This window comes from Peromyscus eremicus, chromosome 18, assembly GCF_949786415.1.
Source record: "Peromyscus eremicus chromosome 18, PerEre_H2_v1, whole genome shotgun sequence".
NCBI classification, from domain to species: Eukaryota; Metazoa; Chordata; class Mammalia; order Rodentia; family Cricetidae; genus Peromyscus; species Peromyscus eremicus.
The window spans coordinates 29,770,474-29,788,808 of record NC_081434.1 but is presented as its reverse complement, the minus strand read 5'-3'; the positions used below and the strand labels follow the sequence as shown (position 1 = coordinate 29,788,808).

The 18,335-nt window shown below is 36.3% G+C and overlaps 1 protein-coding gene across 1 annotated transcript in view; it reads left to right on the top strand.

Moving 5' to 3' along the window:
- Window positions 1-610: 610 nt before the first annotated feature.
- The window catches only part of Epyc (epiphycan), a 32,098-nt gene continuing 14,373 nt past the window's right edge, over window positions 611-18,335 (top strand). Inside the window, exon 1 of the mRNA XM_059245692.1 lies at window positions 611-783. Within this exon, the coding sequence (XP_059101675.1) occupies window positions 619-783 (165 nt within the window). The 5' untranslated portion in view covers window positions 611-618. The remainder of the gene's footprint in view (window positions 784-18,335) is intronic.

Below are 18,335 nucleotides of genomic sequence, written 5' to 3'. Positions count from 1 at the left end.
GAATTATATATGCAATCAGATTCCAAGAGTCAGCAAAGGACTGATAAGAGGGATGACCCTCATTAATTTGTTTTGGAAAGGAAAAGCTTTGGACTAGGATACAAAAGGAAGAGTTACGAGTGTCAGTTGTATCAGTAATGAACGCTGTCTCAGTCTCCTCCTTTATAAAATGGCAACATAATCAATGGCCATCTTCATCATCATTCTCATTATACATCTACATCCCGAAGTTAATGAGAGTTCTAGTGCTTATTAAGTAGTAATGGGAGCTGTGATGCTCATAATTACCAGCTGGCAAAAGGTTTGTGAATCAATACATCACAAACATTTCACATCCTAATATTTCCCTTCTTGTGAATAACATGAAACGTGTTTCACTGTAGTTTATATTATAAAAATATGAAGATGTGTATAAATGGAACATTTGGCTTCAATGGTCCTTTGACATTACCAATTCGCATATGTTATATTATTAAATTGCTGTAAAGAAAGCTACCAGCTTGAATTTCTTGAGGCTGACATTGATCAGTCATTTTTGTACAGTGTGAACCATTTCTGAGCTATTATCAATAATGTATTTGCACAATTTTATATTTTGTGGTTAGGAAAGCTTGAAAGATGAAAATGCTAGCAAGAACTGTCCTGGTACTTATCATCTTCGATGCCACATTGACAGCGCCAACTACAGAGCTCTTTAACTATGACTCAGAAGTCTACGATGCCATCTTGGAAGACCTGGGAACCTTTTACAATTATGAACAGATACCTATCAACAAAGTAGAGGTAATGTCTTCTTCCCACACTTGGGGCTTTTAAAAGCATTGAATGATGATTGATAAGAGATTATTTGCTTCTGCAAAAGATTTTGCTTACTTATAAGCAAAGGTTGGATCTCAGTTTCCTATAAACATTTGGCTGCAACATGTACAACTTTTTCAGTATGAATGCTGAGACAGTCTTTTTGTTCCCAAAAAGAAAAACAAAACAATAGCATTTTAATGTGTGTGTGTGTGTGTGTGTGTGTGTGTGTGTGTGTGTGTGTGCTTGTGCATGTTCACATATGTTTGCACACCAGGACATGTGTGGAGATCAAAGGAAAATTTGATCAAGTTGGTTGTCTACTTCCACCATTTGGGATCTGGTGAGCAACCTTAGGTAGAGGCAAGTGCCTTCATCCATGAACACGTCTCACTAGCCTGAAAAGAGCAACAATCCTTTAAGTTACAAGAGGTACAATTTAAAAAAGCAGTCAGAAAGGAAAGGGAGAGTTAAAACATTCATGCAATGCCGAGAGAAAAACATGTGAGATTAAAACAGACAAGAAGAAAAACAAAAGCAGCCAGAGGGAGCACATTGACTTAGCATTATGCTGTGCACCGGGAGGTAATGTGCATTTCTGAATGGTTGATTCCTCTCCCCAGCAGCAAAGGAGGCACTGGCAAGGTTACAGACCATTACATAAATTTGATATGACATGTTTCTAATTAAATGCTGGGCTTCTTACACTTTCACATAACTAAAAGATACAGGCTAATTCTCATGAGTCAGAATGCAAACAGACCTTGAACCATGATTTATATACAATATTGACAAAAAGTAGATATAAATAAATAAGGGAGAAAATCAGATTAGCTTCAAAGGATCATTGCAAATTTTGGACCCTCCTTCAAGTGTAAATCTTAGAATTACTATTTTTATGGCCTTGACTACAAAATATCTTGACAAGATAATACATTTAACTTACATGAAATGTAAGATGCTGAAATGTTCAATACACTCACGTTGCCTTATGAAACAGAAATCAGATTTCATAACAAAACAATTTTCACACTTTTTCTTTCCTTCACTCTCAGCCTGACTCTTTGCTCATATTTTTATCTCATTTTCTTTTGTTTTTAATAAAGTCTCAGTCTCTTAGTGGTTATCTGCCAAAATAAATATTTTAGTCCATACTTATCTGATTTATTTCTGCATTAAAAAAAGAAAAATAATTTGGAGATTAAATACTTAATGATGGTCACCAAAGAATTCTGTTTGAGTATGACTGAGGAGTGGGCTAAGGGTTTTGTTCATTTCCTTCAGAAGAACTCAATGAACAGTTTAAGAAACACAGATTAGTTCTGAGCCTTTTTCAAGCAAGTTTATGAAGGAAATAACTTCATCTACATAAAATGTAAAGTCCACTTATCTCTGTCATAATCCTGTACATTGCCCCAACTCTCCCAATATTTTTGTAAATGAATGTAATTCCTCCTGCCATGAAGCAATTTGAGAATATGGCAGTATAAAGATGATTTGGTATACAAAATTTCCTCAGTATTTGCATATTCTAAATCAGTGCTTCTCACTCAACCTGTGAGCCATGACCCCTTTGAGAATTGCATATCAAATATCCTACATATCAGATATTTATATTATAATTCATAACAGTAGCAAAATTATAGTTATGAAGTAGCACCAAAATAATTTCTTAGTTGGGGGTCACTACAGCATGAGGAACTGTATTAAAGATCACAGCATCAGGAAGGTTGAGAAGTGCTGCTCTAAATGAAGATACTCCCATGTTCCCACCACATGGTACCTGTCTCAGCTCTTGCTTCATGCTAATGTCCCTCATTTAAGGCACAGCTCATGCTCACTTTATTCCTTGAACAAAAGTTTTGAAGAAGAGCTACTTAATATTTCCACTGAACAGATGTCACTATGAAGACAAAGTTTTTGAACAACTTGCCTAAAATTTCATGCTAAGGCTACATATACAAAAAAGACTATCTCCCAACAGAAAATAAATTCCCAAAGAGTACTAAGAGATTGTGTATTCCTTCCCTTGATTCCTATACTTTTCCAAATTATCCCTTTAGCTTGACACTGTGTTTTTTTTATTTTAAACATAATTCTTCATTGATTCATTAGACATTTCAAATCATGCAGCCCAATCTTACTCACATGTCAGTCCCTCCTAATCTTACCCTCACCCCTTAAGTATGCCCCTCCAAACTTAATTAAAAACAAAATACAACAAACAAGAAACTTACCTGGCCTCTCCATTTTTCCAACACCTCTTTGTTCATCCTAGTGGCATCAGGAGCTGTGGTGTGTCACTCAGTATATCCCTTTTGTCCAATCAGCCCTACCCAGCAAAATGTTCATTGCAATGAGTCACTGATCTGGTTCAAGGCCTCTGGTTTCTGGTACACCATCATCACTGGACCCTCACCGAAAAACTCCTCTCAGGACTGAATTTCAAATGCTCCAACACCCTTACAAGGGCAAGGAAAGCATTCATCTATATTGGTATAATATGAACTAGAAGTAAGCTTATAGATAGCTCTGTCTGCAACCTGATTTTGTTTTTACAAAAGAATAACTTAAGGCTATAAAGAATAATTGTGCATAGACACTCTGCAATATATGTTTCATTTATTGACAATGGCCTACACACATACATGTACACAAATATATCAAGTAGTTATGTGGTGTGCTGTACATTATGTACATGGCATATGTATAACATATATCTCCTATATTTAGTGGTTAGGAGAAAATGGTTTTGTACTTGCTTGAATCATCATCAAAAACTTCAGTTTTCAGAGGCTGGTATTCTTGGTTGTGTGGTTTAACTGTTTCTGTTGATTGTGGTTATTTGCTGTTTTTTATTTCTATGATTTAATTTTTAGGTTATAGATAGTCCATTTCTCCTAGGTTAAAAGGGACTCCAATCTGTCTTAAGAATATTGGACCATCCGTGAGTATTATATTGCCTTAGAAAAATGTTCCATGACAATTATGGTGCTGATGGCACTTACATCCTTCTATTGCAACCTACAAGACTCCACTTAATTAGACTTCTCCCCACATAAACTACAGCTTAGTCCTATGTATTTAATTTTTCTTTATCTGGACCACACTGACCCCATGTCTTCAATAAACAGAAGCATTGTATTCGAGAATCCAACGAGGTTTGACACTGGTTGCTGTGAGGTGGTGTGGGAAGTGTGCCATGGTGCCACACAATATTCTTTCTGAAGATGTATAGGACGGTCTTTCCTGTGACAGTCATAGGAGCACAAACTTTTAAGTGCTTTGCTCTTGTTTAAACCACACGCTATGCTACTGAATGCTCCCATTCGTCTGCTTTGCCTGCTCTCAATTCTGGAACTCATCTTTGTCTCCTTCTTCCTTGGGTTCTTATATCTTCCTCCACCTTTATTTTCTAGTCACCTTAAGACCCTGTGGATTTTTTTTTAAAGAATTCTTATATGCTGTCTTAAAATTGCTTTTTTTAAATGTATGAAATGAGATGGATTACACACCAATAAGTAAATATTAACAAAAAAAAAACTTTCTCATCATGAACTTTATTTTTTGTTTGTTTGTTTGTTTTTTCGAGACAGGGTTTCTCTGTGTAGCTTTGCGCCTTTCCTGGGACTCACTTGGTAGCCCAGGCTGGCCTCGAACTCACAGAGATCCGCCTGCCTCTGCCTCCCGAGTGCTGGGATTAAAGGCGTGCGCCACCACCGCCCGGCTCTCATCATGAACTTTTAAAGGTTTGTTTTGTTTTATTTAATGAACATGTTGTGGTTATTTAGTGTATGATTTAAAATTAACAATAAACCTATTATGCATAAAAATAAACTATACGTTTTTATGAAAAGGCAGTCAGTTTTCATGAAAAAACTCATCGAGCGGTAGCAATGGCACTGCTTTGTGTTTTTGCGAATCCCTTCAGTGCTTGGCCTAATAGAGCACAGCTCAGTGTGTGAGTTTGCTTTGGTTGGATTCTAAAGAAATCCCACCTCACATAGGTACGCGGTCGAAAACACAAAAGTATTTTAGTAACTATTCAAGAGAGTTATGTACATTCTTTGTTGCTAGTCTAGACCAGGGCAGTTGTCTCCTATCAGAGATTAATTGTATTGTAGGATCTGAAGCCGCTGCATCCTCATCGGCTAATTCTCTTCTGCTGTTCCTTTAAGATCCATTGGTTTGTCTTGCAGCTTGAATGAGTGACTTCCTTGCGCACGGTTTAGCACTGCCCATTGGCTATTTCAAAAATGATTCATTGAGTTAGGTGAATCTTTTAAATGTTCATTTATCTCATTGTATCCAATCAAAACACAATTGTTATCCTAACTACACATCTCAGAAAAATCATGTAAATGTGGACAATCAATGAAAAACAGAAGAGTGTTCATCTGGATGATTTGTTCTTATAAAAATTGTTTCAAAATTGAAACAAAGTTTGAGAATTACATTTAAAGATGATGGTGAATAATTTTCTTCATGGAGTGAAATTATTCCAGTGATGCTGTAAGAATGGGAGAAAGCTGTGAAAAAAATGGCTTTTCTTCTCTCATCATTATTATAGTGTGACCCTCAATGATCTAATCACAGATGTTTATGCACATATAGCTTTTAGAAGAGTTGAATTAATTCTGGACTCTTTATTAAAGTCAAATACCATTTTAGATAGCAAAAATGCATTAGGTTGTCAAAAATGAAAATTGATCAAGAATCTTTATTTTTAATATAATACACTTTAATTAAATTATAATTACATCATTTCCTCTTTCCTATCCTTTCCCCCAGCCACTCACAAGTCACTGTTCCCCACCATTTCCTCAAATTATACTCTTTTTCTCTTATTATTATAGTTACAAGTAGATGCACAAATGTGTAAATGCAACCCACTGAGTCCATTTTCATTGTTTGTGTGCCTATGATTCCTGTGTACTTTGTACTGGATAACACGATTTTGTATTGGATAATGAATTAGGTAACTCATTCCCGGGAAAGGTGAATTTCTTCCTCTCAGTATTAGTGGCCTGTACTCTTTGTATAGGGATTTAGACTGTCTTAATTTATTTTGTTTTCTGAAAAAAAAATGCTTAAATTAGTAGTATTGTTATACCTAGCCTGTTATGTACCACAAGGAAGGAGGGAGATAACACTTATGGGTTCCAAAGATTTTAATAATTTACCACAAAAGTGAGTCTCTGATCAATTAGGGCTTCAGGACAATGACTTAGGAGCCTTGTTTCTCTTGACAGCGCTGAGCAAGGTCAGAAGTGGGTTTTATAAGCATGAAAATCAAAAACATTTCTTGTCAAGTCACAGTTACAATTTTCACCACTCAGGATTTAGAGATTAGGAGCCTCTTGAGTGTTCATCATTGTCAATTAATATACAGTGCAAGTCTTTACAATGCAAGTCAATACAATCCAATCAGATTCATTTGTTCTTTCTGTTATTGGGAAGAGCCATTGTGTTTCTGAAGAACAAAAGATGCATAACAACTACTTCTATGGTTTAGGGAGGAGGTTGGTCAGCCAGTGGAAAGTTCTCAGCTCACCTAGTGCTTGGGAATCTGAACTTCCTTTCATTTCACCCTGCAGGTAAAATGGAGTCTGAAGATAAAATGGCAGAACTCAGGCCAAGGTGCTTCTGTCTGCTCTCATTTGTGTCATTATTATTTATTTACTTGGGTAACAAAATATAAGCTATGATTTAATCTTTATATGTCAATACTTCTGCTTCATTTGGACCAGTTATACAGTGCATGCTAAAGTTTCAAACATGTAGATTGCCTATGAAATGTATTTCTGTTAAAAGAAAGATTAAAAGGCCTTTAGTCCCAGCACTCAGGAGACAGAGGCAGGCAGATATCTGTGAGTTTAAGGCCAGCCTGGGATCCAGGAAAGGCTCCAAAGCTATACAGAGAAACCCTATCTAAAAAATAAAAAATAAGAAAATAAAAAAATAAAGAAAGATTCTAACTGATTAACCTTAAATAAACATTCTTTTCTAGGTTTGATGAAAAATAAAAATGAACCTCCCTGTTCACTGAAGAGCCTCTGGTTGAAGTGGGAGGGCAGAATTTTACTGATGAATTTTCAATAGACTAATCTGACCAATTTTCCATAATTTTGTTTTATAGAGAGTTCTAAACAATATGATTCTTATTTTCAGCTGTTTTAAAACTATAAAGCTGGAACATGAAGAAATATACAATCATGGTGTCTCACTGGGAAAGTATATTCATAATCTTTGTCAATCACTCACTTGTGTTTGTCTTACATTTTTATGAGCCCATACCCATAAATTAATTCTGACTACTTCTGAAAATAAGGTATTATTGTGTCCATTGAATAATAGTAACTGAGGGCCGGGCGGTGGTGGCGCACGCCTTTTAATCCCAGCACTCGGGAGGCAGAGCCAGGCGGATCTCTGTGAGTTCGAGGCCAGCCTGGGCTACCAAGTGAGTCCCAGGAAAGGCGCAAAGCTACACAGAGAAACCTTGTCTCGAAAAACCAAAAAAAAAAAAAAAAAAAAAAAAAAAATAGTAACTGAGGACTCAAATTTTGCTCAAGGTTATTTGTCCAGTACATTTCAGAGTGAAATTTAAGCTAGATTCTTTTAATGCCAAAGCAAGAAGACTTTGGCACTAACAGCCTCTGTTATTTTTCTGCTTGATCTCTCTAATCTTGAATTCTTTTAACTATGTCCAAATAGAGCTTTATTTTCTATGAAATTAAGTCATTAGAAAAATAGGGGCTTTCAATTGGTTATAATTGGCACAGTATCGCAATATGAGTCTTAGCTGTCAACATTGTTAAAAGCTCAACAGAAGAAAAACAGGTCCTTCTGACCTGAAAGCAGATCATGGAAATGCGAAGAGGGTGCCCACTGCCAAACTCACTTCTCCCTGATCCAGTTTCAAGGTATATAGAAGAAAGCACAGTTTTTACTGTCAAGTGTTCAGAATCACTACTTTTAAATAATTAATACAGATTACTTCAATATATTTGAGGACCAGGCTCAGGTTTAAAGTAGAATTTCTCAGTGCCAAACATATCTGTGTGCCAGGGTGTCAAATTCATCAGAATGCATCATTAGCAAGACAGGCTGAGTAGCTCAGAGTCTTTTCACACCCTGGAATAGAGTTGTTGACATAATAGTTACTGAGTAGTGCCAAAATTTATTTGCTCAACTATGAGATATATTTGGGGAGACAAGTAAATTCAGAGATCCATTTTAATCAATATAACCTTTGTTTTGTGTTTTAATAAATCTCTAAATGGCATGCATTTTCAAACACTTTCTCTAAGAAGTAACAAAAGGGGAATCTATAAGCTAAATAGGATCTGCTGAAGACCAAGGATTACTGGTTAGAAATTGGGTGGCACAGTGGCATTACAAACTAAATAAGTACACATTTAAGTGGATTTGCTTCTGTGTCTGTTTTCCCCTGGCATTGTAGACTGAGTATGCATACTTTCAAGGTGGCAGGAGATGTTATGCATTATGAACCCACTTCTGTATCAGGATGCAGTTTGTCAACACGTACAATAATTGGAGTCAGATTGCCTAGAAATGAGCTGCACTCTTGCCATACCAATTGCATAACCTTAGGCAAGTCTCTAAATCCTTCTCAGTATCAGATTCCAAATATACCTTTTGAAGTTTGGGTAAGACAAACATGTTACTATTTAATGGAGAGCCTGGGGCACAGAGAAAATCTAGTAATTGCAGGTAGTTTTATAATGGGCTCAAAGAAAATCTACAGCAGCTTATATTCTGCTGATGTGATTCTTTCATGGAAAAGATGGGTGTTAAGCAATAATAAGTGTGCTTAGATTGACATTTCAGGGGAACTGATCAGACCACTTCTGCAGTTGTTGGGTTTTTTGTTTTTTCCTTCTCTTAGCTCTTTAGTCTTTGAGGGCCATCCACCCAACTCCCAAATAAATCATATAAGGAGGCTTATTCTTACTTATAAATGATTGGCCATAGCTTGGCTTGTTTCTAGTCAGTTTTTCTTAACTTAAATTAACCCATCTACCTTTTGCCTCTGGGATTTTTCCTTTTCTTACTTCTATATATCTTACTTTCACACTTACTCTATGCCTGTCTGTGTGTCTGTGTGTCTGGCCCCTAGCATCCTCCTCTCCTTGTTCTCTTGTTTCTTCTTCTTCCTCTCCTCCCAGATTTCTCCTTCTATTTCTTCTTTCTGCCTGCCAGTCCCACCTAACCTTTGTCCTGCCTCACTATTGGCCATTCAGCTCTTTATTAGGCCATCACGTGTTTTTAACAGGCAAAGTAACACAGTTTTACAGAACTAAACAAATGCAACATAAGAGAATGCAACACATCTTTGCATCATTAAACAAATGTCCCACAGTATAAATAAATGTAACACATCTTAAAATAATATTCTACCATACACTTCTCTCTGTTCCTCAAGACTTTCAGTCTAGTAGTCTTATAAATATGCCATTTAAATAAACCAGAGGAAAGGAAACTGTGTACACACACACACACACACACACACATACACACACACACATACATACACACACACATACATATATATATTATTGCAATATAAATTTGTATGAATCTACTCAAAAAATATGCTAATAAATTGTCCATGAATTTATGTTCATTGAGAATCTGCTAGCTAATATGATGTGAAAATATTTTACCTGTGTATTATTCTACCACCTTTTCTGATCAGTGTCTAAGGTCACTAATATAAACAAATGTAATCAAAGATATCCCAGCAGTGAAGAGTGTATACTGCTCTTGCAGTAGGGCTGAGAGCTCAATTCCCAGCACCCACTTCAGGAAGCTTACAACCACCTGCAACTCCAGCTCCAGGGGGATCTGATGCCTCTGGTTTCCATGGTCAACATCATTCTTATGAAAGTATCCACACAATGACACACAGAGAAAAACAGATATGAAGGTCTTGTCTGCTCTAAAGAATCAGAAGCTGTAGTTAATTTTCTAGTAAACTTCACTGAAGGTCATTTTGATGACCTTTGGAGAAGCTCATATCCCAGGCAAAGCAATTTCCCTCCTCTCCCTGGTTAGGGGGATACTATGTGACAATCTCAAGCACCAGCACTTGATCAAAATTCCTTTTACTTTCAATGAATTGGCATTCCCATTTTTCCATACAAACTCTATATTTGTGATGCTTGATATTCATTACGTGTGTATTCTGTCAGATGAAAGACAGAAATGAAATCAAGGATTTTTCTAATAGGGCTCTTAAAGATAGACACCATATACATTGTTTCTTCTCTTTCAACCTTCCATAGAACTTCAGCAGTGTGACTTCTGGAGAATTTGCCTGTGGTTCACACTTCTTTTTGTTTTAGTTGAGTAATCCACCTCAGCATATTCTTCAATGGAAATTCTTCTATAGATATTTCATAAAACTTTTGTTGAGTAGTGAAAAACAACCTCTCTCCCTCAGATTTTCAACTGCATAGGATTGAATTAGCCTTCCTGTCTGCTGCTCTCCCTGTTCTATATGAGAAAATGCTTCTCTGGTTAAGGGATTATCTGACATTGTCGTGTGTGTGTGTGTGTGTGTGTGTGTATAAACATGGTACACACATGCAGAGGTCAGAGGACTTACTTGGCTACCAACCTTCACCTTCTACTTTGATAAAAACAAGGTTTCTTTTTCCTTTTTCTGTTGCAGATGTGGGCTTAGCTGGCTCATGAACATCTCCCAGTATAAACCCCAAGATTACAGATGCTCCTAATCTCTAGTTTTCATATGGGTTCTTAGAATTCAAACTCATGCCTCACATATGGATAGTAAATATTTTACTAACTGATCCCTCTGGCTAGACCTTAATTACTTCTATAGCTTAAAAATCTCCCGAATGTTGAAGCTGCACTCACAACACTGAAATCAGTGTGTTGGTCAGTGAAGTGCAGGTTCAAAGTGAGGTACTTTTACTGTTTTTTTCAGGGTCACTTATGTTGTACTCTTAAATTAATTTCACATGACCATTTTCTCCTTTGACAATATGAATATGAGATAATACGTATCCACTTCTCATTTTCCTCCCTCAAGTTCCATCTCTAGCCTTCCCCTAAACACATCTCCTTCCCAAATGTTTGTATTCTTTTTTATTAAGATAATACACTATATCTAGTCAGTGATGCCCATATCTGTGGCCACAAACTCAAAGAAAAATGATTTTCCCTCTCCTAGCAACTAACAACTGCTAATAGCTCCCTAGTAAGGAGTAGATCACAATCACCTATGCTGACAAACTCATCTTCTGTGAGTTCAGAAGGCTGATAGCCAAATCATGTCCAGAAGACAGCACATCACAACACTCTATCCCATTATCCAGATTTAATTTCTTTCTTCCTCCTCCTTCACAATGTCTCCTGGGCCTTGATTGAGGGAAGGTGATAAACATGACCCATTTAGGACTTATTCTCATCTCCTTGACAAGTTATGCATATTTCTATTGACTTCTGCTCATAGCCAAGATAACTTCACTGACTAACTATGAGAGAATCTCAGGCCTAGGTATAAATATAAATATTTAGAAGGTAATTGGATAGTATGAACATTTAGGTAAATAAAAATATCAAGTTCTATCCTAAGATCCATGACCTCCTAGGGCACAAGTTTTTAAACAGCACTATAATACCAGTCATGAAATTTCTTCCTGTGGAGCATTCTTCATTTAAGAATGCAGTTAGTTAATTCATAACTTATCTGCTACTATTGCACCTCGGGACACTTTTCTCCTGGCAGGTTGGTGGGTCCTGGGCATGGTGGGTCAGGGACTAATTAAAACAACTGAGATATTTTTTCTCCCTCTTCAGTCAACATACCACCATTCTGTACTATAAAAACTAATGAGGAGAGAGGAAGTTTCCAAATTGTCTTGAGATTGATCTTCTTTTGATGACTGATAACAAAAATGTATGTTGTCTTCAGCAACTGCATCTTACTGTATAGCTCTAGTGGAAAACCAAGGGCAATGGTAATAGTTCATCTTGTTTTGGAGAGCTCTAGGATCTTTCTTGTATAGGTAGCCTGTGCTTTGCATTGTGATTTTCATTTAATAACCCATGTCTTCTGGGAGTGGTTTTGTCCACTAATGTAGGATACCTCCATTCAAACTCTTTTTTAAATGTTGTATTTGGAAACTAATTTACTAACTAGTGAATTTTCAATAATCTTTTCTTACATCCTTAGTTTTCATTAGCCCATCCACTAACACTTTGCTCTTCTATCCTGCTAGCTTTTCCCTACTTAATCCCTTCAGCCCCCAAATTCGCCCCCTTCTTCTCTCATATCATAAGTAACATACTATCCCTCCAAATATATTTCTAATTGGATTGTGTGATAGCACACTTCCATATGGCTTTTTTCTTCACCCTTCCTTTTGATGCTCTCATGTCCTCCTGATCTCTTTACTTCTCTTAGTGTTTTGTGCTAGGGGGAAGTAGGGAATTTTCTTTTATTTCTTCATTATATTTCCTTCCAGGTTTATTATTTCACCTTTCTATCATAATCCTCTAGATTTTCTATTGTTGCACATTTCAGAGTGACAGTATCAAACCAATGAACACTAAGTGATGTATCACCACCCAAGAATGTTTGAGTATTCTGGGGCACTGGTACATTGGCTAAATGCTGCCACTTGAGGATGCTTGACGATCTTAGTTTCAATCACCAAGCAACTTGTTATGAAAAAATACACACACACACACACACACACACACACACAGAGAGAGAGAGAGAGAGAGAGAGAGAGAGAGAGAGAGAAAGAGAGAGAGAGAGACAGACAGACAGACAGAGAAACAGAGAGAGACAGAGAGATAGACAGAGAGACAGAGACACAGAGAGAAACCAGGAAAGGCAAAGACAGGAGGATCCCTGGAGTTGTATAGGCAACCAATCTACCAAGTTGGTGAAGTCCAGGTTCAAAGACACCATGTCATAAAAATAAGGTGAAAAATATGACTAAGAAGATACCCAACACTGACCTCTATCCTTTATACAAACATTCACGTATCTCCCAACACAGATACATGTATATTTACATGAACATATAACACACACATACACACATATAATATAAAATTTAGAAATTTTCATTTTTCTCTGTTTTTGTAATGCTACATAGACATTTTTCTCATGGAACAAATTTCAAATCTAGGATTGGACTAGTCCTATCTTTTCCTTGCCTCCTTCACTAATAGAGTGTATAACTTTCACTGATTCCATAAATTTCTAGCCCTTCCTCTCCTTGGACAAGTGCTGGTAAACTTCCATTGAGTTTGCAAGAGGCATGGACTCACCATGTGATTCTTAAGGTCCACAGCTGATCACAGACATCGAAACAGGAGTTACAATAGAAAACTTACTAACAACCTAAGGTGAAGCAAATGACATCAAAATGATTTTTCAAAATGCTACTCAATAGCCACATTCAGTCTGCAATAAATATAACAAATGAATAAAAATTGAAGAGGATCAATAAATTTGAATAGCAAAAAGACAAATAGGTAGATTCTAGAAACTGACTTTATCAAGGCCAATAATCCATCCTTCTCCAATCTTCTCCTATTGACAAATTGAATTTTATCATGCTTATAATGGCAAATGTGATGGTATTCAACCAAAAGGAGTTTTATGATCCCTTTGGCAATAGTGTGTCTTGTTCTACCAAGCTTTGTAACTCATTAAGGGTTGTAGTTGAAAGTTTTCTCTGGTCCCACCCAGCCCCTCGGTCCCACAGCCACTTATAAAAAAATCACTCAGAGGCTTAATATTAATTACCAATTGTATGGCCTATGGCAGGCTTCTTGCTAGCTATCTCTTCCAACGTAATTCAGCCCATTTCTATTAATCTATATGTTGCCTCATGGCTTTGTAGCTTACCAGTACTTTCACATCTTGCTTCTCCTGGTGGCAGCTCACAGTGACTCACTACTTTCCTTTCTTCTCTCTGTATATCTGCTTAGATTTCCTGCTTGCCTCTAAGCTGCCTTGCCATAGGCCAATGAAACTTTATCAACCAATCAGAGCAACACATATTCACAGTGTACAAAAAAAAACCTACAGCAAAGAGCTTGCTTAGAAGAGTAATTTGTTTGATAGTAGAATAGGAAAAAGTTAAATTAAAAAAATAAAAAATCAGCCAAATTATCCCATTAGAAATAAATAACTAGAATTTAGAAGGTTCCTCATACAATATTTTCACCCCTCTGCTGCTCCAACTTCACAAGATTACTGATGTTAATGCACACTAAACTTTTTAACTTGTCCCCCTGACATGCTTACTTGGTGAATTCTGGAAACAAAGAGAAATGAAGCTTGAACTGAATCTAATATGAGATAAAGGTATGTTTTCCTTTGCCAAACTGCCCTCCTAATATTATTTGGAGACTTTCAATATGAACTAGATGATGCCCTTTGAGAGCATACCAGAAACTGAGGAAGTTCCCAGAGCCTGAGGAGCTAAGGTGAACAGAGTGTAAACTAAACATATATAAAACTCAAGGAGAAATCTTTCTAGCAATGAAAGATAGAATATTGCAATTTTCACCCACAATAAAAGGAAACAAAATAAACATATGAACTAAAATGGAAAATCTCACAGTCCCTCAAAAGATAAAGATTAGAGAGTCTTCAAATCAGCTTTTGATTTTTTTTGCATTATTTTTACTTAAACATTCAACAAATTACAAGACATTAGCTACATTTAGAGTTACACATTTATGAAAAGTGAACACATATTGAGGCAAACTGAAAAACTACTAAAAAAAATTAGCATGTCCTGAATTACTAATCACATCGTATCCTGGTAAGTCATTATTATTATTTTAAACTTTTGTGTTACCTTTTAAGTTGCTATATAAAGTCAATAGTTTTTATTTTGGCATTTTCAAGTATATTTTGTTCTTCAGTGTCCTCTTATCCACTGTCATATGTACTTCTATCACATTGCTGCCCATGACCTTGTCCCACCCCCATCCTCCGAAGTCTCTACCTCTCTTCCCACTGTACCTTTTGGATTCTTATGGTCTAAACACACACACACACACACACACACACACACACACACACACACACACAAGCTTGTACAGATTCAAATCAAGATTCTATATATGAGAGAAACTGTGGAGTTCTGCTTTCTGTGTTGGTCTTAGTTTTCTTAATATAATAACCTCCAAGTACCCATATTCTTATAGATATCATTTCACTTCTTTTCAGTTAAATAAAAGTCATACTGGGCATATATGCCCCATTTTCTTTATCCATTCATCTGCTGATGGGCATACAAGCTAGTGTTAGCTCTCATGAACAGTGTGGCAAGAAGCATGGATGTGAGAGAATGTAGGGCGTGTGTCCAGAAATGGATGGTATAATTGGGTGACATGGAAGCCACATCTTTAGTTTTTACCTATTTTTGTTGTTGTTTGATTGTTCATTTGTTTTGTGATGACTCCTAAGTGACCTTTCAGTGTTGTTCATGGCTGATACACTTCCTTTTCTTGTTCTGTTTTTATTCAGTTTGAGGACCAGGGTTATATTAGCTTCATTGAATGAGTTTGGTAGTGTTTTCTCCTTTCTTTTTATGTAACATTGTGAAAAATATTTGTATTATCTCCTAAATAAACATTTGGTATAATTCAAGTGTGAATTTGTGAATTCTTGGATTTTTTTTTATTCAGAGACATTTAACTATTACTTTTGTCTTATTTGTTGGTATAGGTCTGTTTAAATTGTTAATTTATTCTTGATTTAAGTTTGCTATGTCATGTGTGTTTAATGCTATATCAACTTCTTTAAGATTTTCTAGTTCTTTTTAAATTAACATTAAAGCTATCCCTTAGTGACCTCACAGGTTTCATTAGAGACTATTGTAACATTTTCCTTGTTGTCAATAATTTTTTTTTTTAAGGTTTTTCGAGACAGGGTTTCTCTGTGTAGCTTTGCACCTTTCCTGGAACTCACTTGGTAGCCCAGGCTGGCCTCGAACTCACAGAGATCCGCCTGGCTCTGCCTCCCAAGTGCTGGGATTAAAGGCGTGCGCCACCACCGCTCGGCTTGTTGTCAATAATTTTAATTGAATAACTTTCTGTCTTTCTTTGGATTGGTGTATTTAGGGAATTGTCAGTCTTGTTTATCTTTCAAAGCCCTAAATCTCTCATTGATTCTAGCCACTGTTATTTTAGTCTCAATTTCATTAATGTCTACTCTAATGTGTATTACTTCATACCGTTCACTGCACTTCAGTTTGTCTTTCTGAGTCTCTCTTATGCATCATTAGCTTATTTATGTAAGCTCTCTCTGACATTTTAAGGTAAACACTAACAAACATACTTGCATAACCTTAAGATTTCCCCTTCGCAAGGCCTTAGGTGCACCCTGAAGGGCCAAGAAAAGTCCTAACATGTTACCATGAAATATGACAATTCTATGCTATTTTAAGCAAAATGTTGATTTTCTAAAAAATTTTTCAAACATTTGTTCAAAGTATAATCATAATGCAAAAGTGTAATTTTGGGTGGTACATCAAATGCTGAATGTTAAAAGTGTTAAATACTATAAGAAAGCTTATATTATGGTTAGCTCACTCAAATTTAGCAATTGATTATTTCACAAAATACTACATAAAAATATCCGTGAATTACAATGTGAAGAAAGGAAGACAGAATCTCCAAATAGCAACAGCCGGAGACCTTAGAGTCCCTTTTGCATTTACTTCTTTTTCAATCACAAATACATTACTTTATGGAGATCCTCATTTAACACCTGGGTGCATATTAAGTGCTGATGCTAAAAGAACACTAAATATCAACAAAATAAGGAATATTGGCTTTTATTAATTCAAACAGAATGTTCAAGAGGAGCAAGTAATTTGTGATCCTCAAGAAGTCTATACTGAAGGCAGCCTGTTCACCCTGATGTTGCTTTCCCTTTTTTTATAGAAGCATTTGAATGCCATGTAATCACCAACAAACCAAACAAACAAAACCCCTCTTAGATCCTCTGTCTTTCTTGCCTTTCCAACATCTCTTCATTCATCTTAGTGTCACTGGGAGATATAGTGTGCTACACAGTATACCCTTTTGTCCAATCAGCTTTACTTGCAAATGTTTGTTGCAGTGAGTCATTGGTTCAAGGCCTCTGGTTGCTGGTACACCATCATCACTGTACGTTTTCAAAAACTCCTTTCAGATGTCTTGTGGCTACCCTGAACTTCTAATTCATAAGTGTATTTTTTTATGTGCAAACAAATGTGGACATTGTCCAAGATACTATAAAGGAGCCCATGAGAAGAAAAAAGATGTGTGGAAGGGGTGTGGACTGGGTAACAGAGCAAGTAGTGTATGAAAATGGAAATGGGGTCATAAGGGTTGAGTGGGGGGTTAGAGAAAATGAGAGGAGAGACAGAGAGACAGAGACAGAGAGAGGGAGAGAGAGAGGGAGGGAGAGAGAAGAAGCAGGTGTGAGAAAGCAGCCCCAACTAAGGACTGTAAAAGTGCAAAAGTGCTGTACAGAAACCCTTTGCTTTGTATGAGAATAACAAACTGAATAAATGAAAACAACAATTTTTAAAAAGAAAGGTCTCTGTGTTGAAGGGACTCCGACATAGAAAACAGCCTAGGAGAACTGTAGCTTCTATTTCTCAGCACACTCAGTTTTCTTATTACTCCTCTGAAATTAAGCCAAATAAGTCAAGTAGTTTTACTACTAATAACACAATGACATGAATCAGTCAGATGTGGTTTTTCACAAAAAAAAAAAAAAAAAAAAAACCATGAATTTGGTCAAAATAATTTTGAGAAAATACTATTTTCACTTAAAATAGCACAACATACCTTCATAAGGAGATACTGCTATGTATAAGAATGATACTGCCAATGATAAGAAATGCAAATATTAAATATTTTACAGGATTACTCATATCAATGTTAATATTTTAGTACAAATCTCAGTACTGTTCGGTATAAAAATACATAATTGCATTTATTTTTATTGAGATGCTTTCTTCAAGTAGCAGACACTTGGTCTTACTCTCATCACATCTTGTCAGATCCTGTGCCCTGAGAGGGGACTATGTGCTGGGACGACTACCTGGAATCCCAGCTCTGCAGGATACAAACACTGACCAGCCCTGAAGTGATCAATTCTTACTTGGAAATCACCTCTCCTTGCCATCATCGGCTGAGTTCTCCAAACCCGTGATACTGTCTCCAATCAGTGTCATTTCTTGTATCTACTCTGTTGTGGAAATAGAATATACTCCTTAACATAATCTACCATGACAAATACTACAGGTCATGGTTATGTAAGCAAGGTACTAGGAATGCACGAGTTACTACAATGCCAAAATTAAAAACACAAAACAAAACAAAACAAAACAAAACAAAAAACAACAACATAAAGTTAAAGTTTGTTTTGCTACCTGGCACTAGGTTAATGTTAATTTCTTCAAGTGTAGTGATTAGGTTTTTTTTAATGCTTATAAAGCTCAGAGAGGTATAATACC